The 12,920-nt window shown below is 35.5% G+C and overlaps 1 protein-coding gene across 2 annotated transcripts in view; it reads left to right on the top strand.

The window, feature by feature from the left end:
* The window catches only part of mys (position-specific antigen beta subunit myospheroid), a 54,246-nt gene that overhangs the window by 23,822 nt on the left and 17,504 nt on the right, over positions 1-12,920 (top strand). For both annotated transcript variants that reach the window (XM_075300610.1, XM_075300609.1), the window contains exon 3: positions 56-284. In XM_075300610.1, coding sequence (XP_075156725.1) covers positions 56-284 — 229 coding nt within the window. The remainder of the gene's footprint in view (positions 1-55; positions 285-12,920) is intronic.

Here is a 12,920-nt window from a genome sequence, read left to right as displayed (position 1 = left end):
TTGCATTTTTTTAATAATTTTTGTTTTTTTTTTTTTTTCTTACTGCCTTGTTTAGATGAAGCCCATAATTTACAATTCCGTTATTCACAAGCCGAAGATTATCCTGTAGATTTATATTATCTTATGGACTTGTCCAAATCTATGGAAGATGATAAAGAAAAACTTTCAGCCTTGGGTGATTTACTATCGGAAACTATGCGTAATATTACTTCAAATTTCCGTTTGGGATTCGGTTCATTCGTCGATAAGGTATTGATGCCTTATGTATCTACTATACCCAAAAAGTAAGTAAAATGTTTTATATATATTTTTCATAGTAAAATATTTTTAAGATAGTTTTTAATTTAAAATATGTATTTTTTTTTTTTATAAAATAAGAGTTCAAACTCTTTATATATAAGATTTGGAAATAATTTTTATAGCTTTATGACTGAAATGGAAATTATAGAATTTCTCTAAATTTAATTTTCATTGAAAATTCATTCGGAATTCAAATTAAATATTTTTATTAGAATTTGAATATTCAATGTAGGTTACTTTATAAATTCATAGTTAATTTAATAGAACATACATATTTATGGATCCATGAAATAATGCCCACACTCATAGAAAAAAGTCTGCAAATAACAGCAGTCGATGTCTGCTGTTATATTTTTGTACTTCAGGGCCTAATGAACAATAAATTATAAAATTTTTAAGTTATAAATTTCCCCCAAAGCATATTTAAGAACCAAAAGTAATTTTTGGTATATTTTTGCACTGTAACATACTTAAAAGCTCATAAATACGATCAGCAAACATTTTGTTTGCTGTTAGGCATCAAATTGATAAATATTCAGATTTTTAATCAATTAGTATAGATTTTCATAAAATATTGTTTTAATTATGTTAGGATACCTCCTAAGTTGATATTTTAATTTGTTTCAGCCAAAATAAAACATGATTTAGTGTAGTCGAGCTTAAAAAATAGCAAGAAATGTTTGCTATTTCAGCAAATAGTGACTGCTGTCCCTTTTTCAGCAGACTTTCTGCTGTTTTAGCAGACTTTTCTGCTGTCCCTACTAACAAATTTCTTTGGGTGCAAGGTTGAAATGAAAAGAAATTAATAATTTATCGAAAAAATTGCGTTATTTATTTGTATATCGCATTGTATAGTCCGATCGGAACTAGATGATGTTGGAATAATGAAAAGCTTTTCTGTCGGTTTTGTGGTTGATTCAGTTTTTAAGGAAAAATAATATGAATATTCATTTCAGCGCCACCTTTATGTGAAAAATGAGTTATATACGAATACAAGTCGAAAGCAATCGTTTCATAGAATCCTTAGGTTAGGTTAGTTGGCAGCCCGATGTATCAGGCACACTTAGACTATTCAGTCCATTCTTATACCACATTGGTGAACTTCTCTCTTTTCACGGAGTGCTGCCCGATTCCATGTTAAGCTCAATGGCAAGGGACCTCCTTTTTATAGCCGAGTCCGAACGGCGTTCCACATTGCAGTGAAACCACTTAGAGAAGCTGCGAAACCCTCAGAAATGTCACCAGCGTTACTGAGGTGGGATAATCCACTGCTGAAAAACTTTTTGGTGTTCGGTCGAAGCAAGAATCGAACCCACGACCTTGTGTATACAAGGCGGGCATGCTAACTATTGCACCACGGTGGCTCCCTCATTGTATCCTTGGGTAAAATTGTCATTTCTATCTCTTCCCGTTTGCGAAGATCAATTTTTTATATAAATCATTTTTTCACATATAGATGACGCTGAAACCAATATTCATATACGGATTAATTTTTCCCTTACATCCTTCAGTAAGAGGAAATATTCTGTTTTTACAGTTTTTCTTCGGTAATGCTTAGTACCAAGCTAATTTCTGCAAAAAACGAATATTTTTTTTTTTCATCCGAAAACGTGATCTTAGTTCTAGATTTAGGGGTGAAAATGCAATCCAGGCGGCCCTCATCTTAAAAGAGCCAATCAATTTAGATTTCGTTGATTGAGGTTTCAGTAATTTCGATGCACTAAAAGGCCAATTATCGAAATTGTCGATAAAATCATGGATATCGGCAATTACGATTGCCATGTGTAATCTCGCTTGACTAAGAGCTAAAAAAAGTTTGGCACCATACGAAAAGAAGTTCGATGTACGGATGCCACACAAATCTATTAATGTATAATCGGCGTTTTGTCAAAGAGAAAAGCCAAGCAAGCTTTTGGTAATCTTCGAATTCGTTTAAAAGACTTTGTTATAGTCCTGGGTCATCCAATGCTCAAAAGCAGAGGAAAGAGGAGGCGAGTGATATTGGTCTGCCTTATTTCACCACCCGGCTATGGGTTCGACTCTCATCAGGACTATAAACAAATAAAAAAAAATAAACCTACCAGTCTTACCTGTCACATCGTAAACACACATTTGTCACACGTTAGTCCAGTCACTTTAGGATGTTCGATGGTGTCATCCATGGGTCTACCCACCCCGTATAGGCTCAAAACCTATCCTTGGCTATTGATCGACCTGTATTTGCAATAGCCCCAAAATTGTGACCCCAAGTAGGATTTAGGCTACATATGAGTTATCAATCATATTTCCCCAAAAATAAAATAACAGTTTACAAGCTCATGGTAACTATTATTATTGTTTCAAAATTAATTCCAAATTACTTATGTTAAAAGTATCAACACCAAACTTGTTTTCTATTTTCATCAAGGGATTAGTACCATAGAGTAATCAAAATATAACTTACATTTTCAGATCCTTTAATTTGAAGGATAAGTCATTCATTAATTCTGCAGCCACTTACAAGAATATGTCTTGGTCGATGTTGAGCGCTCAAAATCGTCGTTATTGTTGGCTTGATCTAAGCTAGATCTTAGACATTGGTGTCAAACAATTTAATTTGTCTTTGATTCCTCTAGGTAAAAAGAGAATAATGAGATTGATGTTAATAATTTTAAATACAATTTTCTTAGTACAACAATTAATTCATATTCAATTAATTAGATTGATATTAAATAAAAAAAATTTAAAAAAAATTAGAAAAGAAAAATATAGTAAGGACAACAAATTTAGATTCTTTTTTTTTTCTTTTATGGTTGAATTGAAAGAATTGAATAGTAATCTGTCATCTCGAACGACGAAATGGAGGTTAGCTTCTTTAATGGAGGTTAGCCCACGACATCAAGATCCTTTGGGTTTTAGGCATAGCGCAGGACTTCAAGGAAGATGTTATTTGTATTCAGGCCTCTTATCGATCACTGTATCACTTTTTGTTGCATGCCCTGAATATTAATGTTCGTTCCGGGTTTAATACAAGCTATCGTGTAATTTCTCGGAATTATTTAGCAGGTTAATCTGGGCTGCTTACACTTTGGCCACGAATTGTAATAAAAGTTTCAAAACTTCTGGCTATCTTGGCCGAATGATGTTTTAAAGCTTTACTGCAGTATCGCCTCTGCTTACAACCAATTGTGTTTTCAACAAGAAATGATTTCAAGGGTTGCAAACCCACTTTCCCAAAAGTTCCGGCTCTTTTTATTCTATTGTAGTTAAAAATTTAATGTCCAGTGTTACTTCTCCTTCCACACGTGGTCCAAAAATACTGTCGCAATCATTGATCAAATTTCTCTATATCTGATTTTTTTCGATAGTGCAATAGAAAAACCGTTATCACAAAAAAATTCTCCATCAAAACCTGTTCTTGAATTCGCCGTACAAAAGAATTAGTTTACAAAGAGAAAATGTCAAAGTCCATGCAATTGTCTATTTTCAGTCGTCAGCTGGGCACAGTTGTCAGTGATGTCAATGTATCCTCAAACCATACCACTACACCATCAAAACTTTCCAGAACCTGAGATAGGAAAGATTTTGAGAACTGGTATGAGTAGTTTCCCTATCCCTTCACTTAACTTCCCGTGTGGCTCGACCCACTAATCGACCAAAGCCGGGCTCAAACTCTCAAGTCCTTGGCATGAAATACTCCGACGACTCTTCCTCTTAGGTCTTCCAATTTATACAAATTATTTCCAATTTTGGAATGTATTCTAGCTTTAAGATATTTTGGGGCCAATTTGGCATTAAAGGCTTTGCTGAAGTCACTAAGTTGGAAGTTTCGTCGGAATACTTCCTGTCCAGGACTGTAATTAGCTTTTCGCGTCCTCATGTTGTAAGATCGGGCCGATTTCTCGTAGGCCTTCCTCAAATTATTCCTAATTGACTCGTCGATTAGCTTCATAGTATCTGGTTTGGAAATCACGGTAATTTCACTATCGTTTACCGATTGCAATTTACGCAAAATAGGGTAAGATGACCCATGTACAATCATCTGTCTGCCAAATAACACATAGTATGATGACGATCCAATGGAAGAATGTAAAGAGCTACGAAGAGATAATGCAATTGAATGCAGGTGTTCATCCCAGTCGGAATGATCATTGCCGATGTACGACCTTATTGCTGCGAGTATTGAGCGATTAACTCTCTCAGAGGCGTTGCTCTGAGGTGCATGAACTCCTGTGAATATCTGCTTTACGGCATATCTCTCGCAAAACTCTTTGAATTCTTTTCCAATGAATTGACGACCATTGTCAGTGTGTATACACTCTGGCACGCCAAAAACCGAAAAAATGTGTCCCTCTAAATAATTTATAATTGAAGTACTACAAGCTTTCCTAATGGGTTCAACGAAAACAAATTTTGAGAAATGGTCCAGACAGACCAATATGTTTGTGTGGCCTCGTTTGGAACGTGGGTATGGACCCAACAGGTCTACGTAGAGTTTTTGAAAAGGTTTCTCTATGTCGCTCTGGGCGACCATTGGTGGCCTTGTTATGTAGTTGGGGGCTTTTAACATCTTGCATGTGTCGCATTGTGAGACATAGGACCTAACCTGGCTCGCCATATGTGGCCAATAATAGTTTCGGCGCAACCTCTCAAGTGTTTTCCCGATACCACCATGCGCAGCCTGTGGTGGGTTGTGTGCCGACCTGATCATAGACTCCGTGAGACCTGCGGGTACCCAGAGCTTCCAGGAGAGCGTATCAGAAATATGATCACCAGTAGAAAATTCGGTCTTTTTATAGACAAATTTGTCCTCAACCCTTAAATCTGGTAAAGATTCACGGTTCTCCCCAATACTACGACGGAGGTCCTTATAATCGTCAGCGTCGAATTCTGGTGAATTCAAATCGACCTCTACTATACAAGGATGAAATGAGGCCAGCTCATTACTAAATGCCCGAGATAGAGTGTCCGGCACGATGTGCTCACTGCCCTTGCGATGCTCTATTTCAAAATCATATGCAGCCAGTGACAAGCTCCAGCGAGCTAACCGACCCGAGAGATCTCTCTGCCTCATCAACCACTGCAAACTTGCATGGTCGGTGATGATTTTGAAAGGGAGCATCTCAATGTACGGCCTAAATTTCTGTACAGCACAAACCGCAGCCAAACACTCTAGCTCGGTCACCGAGTAATTTTGCTGGGCCTTGTTCAGCTTCTTGGAGTAATAGTAGATTGGTCTTTCAAAGCCTTCATCACCCAGCTGACACAAAACAGCTCCAATACCGGAACATGATGCATCACACTGGATGATGAAGGGTTTCGAATAATTTGGATGCACAAGAACCGGAGCTGTACAGAGAGCGTCCTTAATCCGTTCCAGTGACTTCAAGGCGTCTTCGGTCATGGTAAACTTACTGTTCTTCCTAAGAAGGTCAGATAAGGGAGCACTTAGGGTTGAAAAATCCCGAACAAACTTTCTATAGTAATTGGCCATGCCAAGAAATCGGCGAACCTCCTTCGGTGTCTTTGGAATCTTAAAATCACGAATTGCACTAATTTTCTCATCAGATGTTCGAATTACGCCATTTCCTATCAAAAAACCTAAGTAGTTCACCTCTTTCATGCAAAATCGTGATTTTTCTAAGTTTATAGTAAGGCCACTTAACTGAATGCACCTAGCTACCTTTTCAAGTAAAGCGATGTGCTCTTCGAACGTCCGAGAAAAAACGAGTAAATCGTCTAAGTATACGAATACTCTGACCTTCAATTCCGCCGGAATGACAAGATCCATAAGGCGCATCATAGTTTGAGGAGAATTGCAGAGACCAAACGGCATTACAGTAAACTGATAGAGAGGTCTACCAGCTACTGTAAATGCTGTTTTTTCTCTGCAATCTTTCGCCAAAGGGATCTGCCAAAAGGCATCCTTTAGGTCGAGGGCAGATATATAAAAGGTATCCGATAACCGCATGAGAAGCCCTTCTATATGGGGAATTGGATAGGCATCTTTAACGGTCACTTTATTGAGGTCTCTACTGTCCAAACATATCCTGGTCTTACCTGGCTTCACTACTGTCGCCACTGGTGAAGACCAGGGACTTCTACTTTCCTCTATGACACCCAATGCCAGCATCCTATCCAATTCCTCATATAGAAGAGCCTCCTTAGCAGGCGATATGGGATAGTGCCTTTTCTTGATAGGTGTCGCATTACCAGTATCGATGTGATGTTCGATCAGGTGGGTTTTGCCAAGGCCAAGTTTCGAAAAGGAAGGAAACATTGACTTAACCTTTTCCACCAATATTCCTTGATTTGGGTTCAAAATGTGGGCGTTCGTATCTACAGAGCAACTTGGAGCCAAAATCTCTGATACGACAAATTTATCCAGCCCGAAAAGAATCCAAAAATCGAATCCTAAATACAACGATTGCTTTAGATCCGGAGCAATGTACAACGTTATAGTCTTTGTTTGACCTTTGTATGAAATTTCGGTATGAATCTTTCCTACTACGGTCGACGAAGCTCCATCTGCAACCTCAAGAGATGATTTAAATGGGCGAAATTCAATTCCATTATCACGCAAAAATTGCAAAGAACCACCCCCTAGAACACTCACACTGGCCCCACTGTCGAGTAAGCCTGAAATCGAATTACCCCATAATACAACCTCAGCGTATGGACGTATATCTGTCCCTTCATCATGTATGACTGTGCTAATAACTCGTCTATGTTCAGATCTAAGCTCCTTATGACGCTGTCTAGTCCTTAAAATTCGTGCCGAAGGCATATATCCCACACCAGATTCGCTGAATATATCGTCCCGCACTTGCTTATAATGTCGCCATCTCTTCATAAATGAGTCTCTAAATTCATGTGGTATGTCAGATAAGTCATTTTCAATTTCTAATTGTAAGTCAGGGTTAATTATGGTGTCATGGCCGAGAAGATTTTGTTGAAAAGTACGTGTATCATCTTTGAAGTCAAATCCGGGTATATTATCTATGAGTTCGGGACCCCGGTTACCCAACTCTGCCGAAAGTTTTTTCCCTTACAGTCCGGGCAATTGGAAACAACATAATTGTCGCGACCGCATCGATAACAAAAAATTCTATTTGATTTTTCCTGGCAGTTAATCGCGATATGTCCTATCTTCTTACAATCAAAACATGTCAATTTCGAATGATCAGAAGTGTCACGTTTAGTATTCATATACACTGCATCTACCTGAGGTGTTTCCTCATGTCCGATTGGCAATAACTCCTCAACCAAATTAATCTCATTCACCCTTGACCTGTTCCGGTTCATGTTACTCTCGACCTTTGCTATGTCCCTTTCTGCTCTACGACATTCCTTTAAAAATTCTGACAAAATTCTACTTTTAGAGTTATGTATGAAAACTGTCATTTTCGGGTTTACGTTTCTTTTCAAAATTTCAATCAAATCCGCGTCCGATCTTTGATTTTCCATTCTAGAATTCAATTCAGTAATAACATGATAAAATTGATCGAAACTCTCAGTTGGTCTTTGAACTCTATTCATCATAGTGTGCTCTATGTCACAATCTGTATCAGCTGTGCGAAAATGATCCCTTAATTGATTCTTAAATTCTATCCATGTGGGATTCTGATTTCTAGTGAGCCAAGAAAAGTACCAAGAAGCCGCTAAACCGTTTAAAAGAATATAAATATTTCTCGTTACCTCTTCGAGAGAATAGCCTTGAGTATTTGCAATATGCTGAACACGAATCAAAAATTCATCTACCCGTAAACCTGTACCATCACCAGAAAATGAAATATTCCAGCGATGCATTTCCAAGCGTCTACCGTCATTCCGATTAATATTGAGTGATTGTACCCTCCTAAGCAATTCGTCTATCTCGGTCGATGTACGGATCTGACTCTCTTCCCTCATTCTCTAAATTCTGTTCCGTACCTTGCACTGAGTTTCGATTCATATGGTCGTTCGATTCGTGATTAGTAAAATTATGATTCCCTGAAAATCTATTGCGGTTTCTACCTCTGCCTCCCCTAGATCTTCTAGCATTCGGTGGCATTTCCCTAGGGAATTCAGGCGTAACCTGTCTTTGAGATTCTAACATAGTCGATATTCTACTAAGAAGTCTCTCTTCCATGGAAGAAACTTCACTTTGTATTTGTTGAGAAATTAACTGTGGCAAAGCCTCAGCACCCTGTTGCCCTTCACCACTTTCCGCCATTTCACCGGAGTTTCTATTAACCTCGACAATAGTGGAATCGCTTTCCCCAAAACCCTCTAAGACAGTTGTGTCAAGTAAAGAGTCACCCGATGGGATAGGAGTACTAGATCTGCCTTCTTCTTCTTGTCTAGCCCACAAGCGAGTGTTTGGTCTCATCAAAATACAGTCTAACTTCAAGTGTATGTAAATAATTATTCTTTTATACGATAAATCAAAACAACCAAAATAATAGTAATATTAAAAAATGTATATATATATATATATATATATATATATATATATATATATATATATATATATATATATATATATATATATATATATATATATATATATATATATATATATATATATATATATATATATATATATATAATATATATATATATATATATATATATATATATATATATATATATATATATATATATATATATATATATATATATATTATATATATATATATATATATATATATATATATATATATATATATATATATATATATATATATATATATATATATATATATATATATATATATATATACATATATATATATATATATATATATATATATATATATATATATATATATATATATATATATATATATATATATAAAACAAAAACAATGTTAGTTTCTAAATTTAATTCGCATGATTTATTTTTGGGAAAATATGTCTTGAGTTCTAACTCATATGTAGCAAACCTGGACTTCTGCAATAATCTATGATATTTCGTGGACTTCCAACATCAACAATTCGGATTACCAAATAATCGGCTTGAAAGCCAGCGAAAATCCAAAATGAGGCTTCAAGCACAAACGTAATTTCGCGGAAGCAAATATTAGTGTTGCATTTCCACCACATTAATTATAAGATTACGCGGAGTATGTAACAATAAAAAAAATAAAAAAAGGTCAGGTTTATCAAAATTCTTAATTTTCTCTTTTTCTATTATGATTTTATTTCAGTTTCCTAAGATAAAAATTAGCACAATTGCTGGAAGTCGCAAACCTCCAAGGCAAGATACAAATTTCTACCTTGTACGTCTAAGAAAATATTAGTTGGTATTTGCATATAGACATGTTAACTTACAGGTTACAATATATACCACTGTAGCAACAATATTCGGCTAATTGCCAGCCACTCTACACAACTTCGATAAACCGAATTTTTCTTATTCCGAGTTTCGTCGATATCTGATAAGTCAAATATAATATGATGGAAATTTTCTTCCCGTTGGGCGCCATTGTTATAGTCCTGGGTCATCCAATGCTCAAAAGCAGAGGAAAGAGGAGGCGAGTGATATTGGTCTGCCTTATTTCACCACCCGGCTATGGGTTCGACTCTCATCAGGACTATAAACAAATAAAAAAAAATAAACCTACCAGTCTTACCTGTCACATCGTAAACACACATTTGTCACACGTTAGTCCAGTCACTTTAGGATGTTCGATGGTGTCATCCATGGGTCTACCCACCCCGTATAGGCTCAAAACCTATCCTTGGCTATTGATCGACCTGTATTTGCAATAGCCCCAAAATTGTGACCCCAAGTAGGATTTAGGCTACATATGAGTTATCAATCATATTTCCCCAAAAATAAAATAACAGTTTACAAGCTCATGGTAACTATTATTATTGTTTCAAAATTAATTCCAAATTACTTATGTTAAAAGTATCAACACCAAACTTGTTTTCTATTTTCATCAAGGGATTAGTACCATAGAGTAATCAAAATATAACTTACATTTTCAGATCCTTTAATTTGAAGGATAAGTCATTCATTAATTCTGCAGCCACTTACAAGAATATGTCTTGGTCGATGTTGAGCGCTCAAAATCGTCGTTATTGTTGGCTTGATCTAAGCTAGATCTTAGACATTGGTGTCAAACAATTTAATTTGTCTTTGATTCCTCTAGGTAAAAAGAGAATAATGAGATTGATGTTAATAATTTTAAATACAATTTTCTTAGTACAACAATTAATTCATATTCAATTAATTAGATTGATATTAAATAAAAAAAAATTTAAAAAAAATTAGAAAAGAAAAATATAGTAAGGACAACAAATTTAGATTCTTTTTTTTTTTTTCTTTTATGGTTGAATTGAAAGAATTGAATAGTAATCTGTCATCTCGAACGACGAAATGGAGGTTAGCTTCTTTAATGGAGGTTAGCCCACGACATCAAGATCCTTTGGGTTTTAGGCATAGCGCAGGACTTCAAGGAAGATGTTATTTGTATTCAGGCCTCTTATCGATCACTGTATCACTTTTTGTTGCATGCCCTGAATATTAATGTTCGTTCCGGGTTTAATACAAGCTATCGTGTAATTTCTCGGAATTATTTAGCAGGTTAATCTGGGCTGCTTACACTTTGGCCACGAATTGTAATAAAAGTTTCAAAACTTCTGGCTATCTTGGCCGAATGATGTTTTAAAGCTTTACTGCAGTATCGCCTCTGCTTACAACCAATTGTGTTTTCAACAAGAAATGATTTCAAGGGTTGCAAACCCACTTTCCCAAAAGTTCCGGCTCTTTTTATTCTATTGTAGTTAAAAATTTAATGTCCAGTGTTACTTCTCCTTCCACACGTGGTCCAAAAATACTGTCGCAATCATTGATCAAATTTCTCTATATCTGATTTTTTTCGATAGTGCAATAGAAAAACCGTTATCACAAAAAAATTCTCCATCAAAACCTGTTCTTGAATTCGCCGTACAAAAGAATTAGTTTACAAAGAGAAAATGTCAAAGTCCATGCAATTGTCTATTTTCAGTCGTCAGCTGGGCACAGTTGTCAGTGATGTCAATGTATCCTCAAACCATACCACTACAACTTTTGATAGTTTTGAAAATCGATTTTTAACTAATTCATCAAAAAGTTGACATTTGATTAATATGGAATAACCGGATAAACCTCAACTCCAAATTAAAAAAAAGAGAAAAATCTATATTCTTTTTTGGAAAAGTCGATTTTCCACATTTTAATAAAGTCGAAAAGTCGATTTTTCCTAATTTGAAAAAAAAAGTTTCGATTTACTAAGAGCTAAAAATCAGTTCGGCATAAAAAAGGAGTAAGAAAAGGAGTTTAATATACGAATTCCACACAAATTGGTTAATTGAAAATTAATGTTTTGTCTAAAAATATTGAAGTCGACTTTCTGTAATCTTCAAATCCTACTAATCGAATATTGATATTTCTGAAAATCGACTAATCGATTTTTGGTGAAAATACTAATAAGTCGACATTGGATTAATAGGGGAATAACCGGGTTAATCGCAACATAAAAAATTGAAGAGGTCTAATTTCCATATTTTGTAAATTTTTATTTTTTAAATTTTCAATATTTTCGATTTAATTTTAAAAAAGTCTAAATTTCGAAAAGTGGATTTTCTATCCCTGCACACAAGTTAACGTAAAAACTTCATGCATGGACCTAATTTTCACATGTAAATCGCTGCTGAATCGAAACAAATCCGTAAAGTTACTGGCGACGATTGTAGTCAAATTGTGTTGAACCTGCGGAAATGGTGACCAAGCCACGATTGAAAGCTAAGGAGGTTTTTGTGTGTGTTTGGTGATATTTACAGAGAATTATTTGGTATGAACTGCTCCCATAAATAACATAAAGTTTTTAACGTGGGTTTATACTCTTACCAATTGGACTATAAGAAGGAAGAAATCGCCTATAAGCGGCCTGCTTTGCCCAATTGGAATGGAAATAGGTTCCTTCAGGAACACACCAGGCCACACATGAACTGCTCCCATAAACCAAAGCTTTTAACGTGGGACTGTTACCAATTGGACTCTAAGAAGGAAGAAATCCCCTATAAGCGGCCTGCTTTGCCCAATGGGAATGGAATTACGTTCCTTCAGGACCACACCAGGCCACACATCGATTGCCAGAAACTCCAGGAGCTTGATTGGAAGGTTCTTATGTACCCACCATATAGTCTAGATTTACCTCCAAGTTTGTTTCAAGAGAGGCTTGAGAAAATCAACTGCTTCATTTTTTTTTTTGGTCAATAGAAGCGAGGACTTATATGAAATTATCTTTAAACGGGTAATAAGTTATCGAACAAAATGCATATTAGAACTAAATCGGATTATTCTATCTATATACCGTTATTAAGTTTTAGCGAAATTGCTGCTACCTATAAAATTGCATAAGCATTTTTGGTAAACAAAAATTTAATTAGAACGATGTTATCATTTGTATTACCCATTCTCCCATAAGAAATACTGTCTTATTTGAAAGTCACAATAATTTTCGCAAAAGCTGTATTCCGAACTTATTGTAATTAAAGACTTCGATTTGATTTCGATTAAAGGCTTCGATTTATTTTTGCTACACCTGATATAAGGGGTCTTCAGGTTTCTGGCTTATAAAGACTTTGTGTTTTTAATATGTTTTTTC

Source organism: Haematobia irritans, chromosome 3, assembly GCF_050003625.1.
Source record: "Haematobia irritans isolate KBUSLIRL chromosome 3, ASM5000362v1, whole genome shotgun sequence".
In the NCBI taxonomy this organism is placed as follows: Eukaryota; Metazoa; Arthropoda; class Insecta; order Diptera; family Muscidae; genus Haematobia; species Haematobia irritans.
Note: the sequence above shows the minus strand (reverse complement) of the source record. Positions and strands in the feature narration are given on the sequence as shown.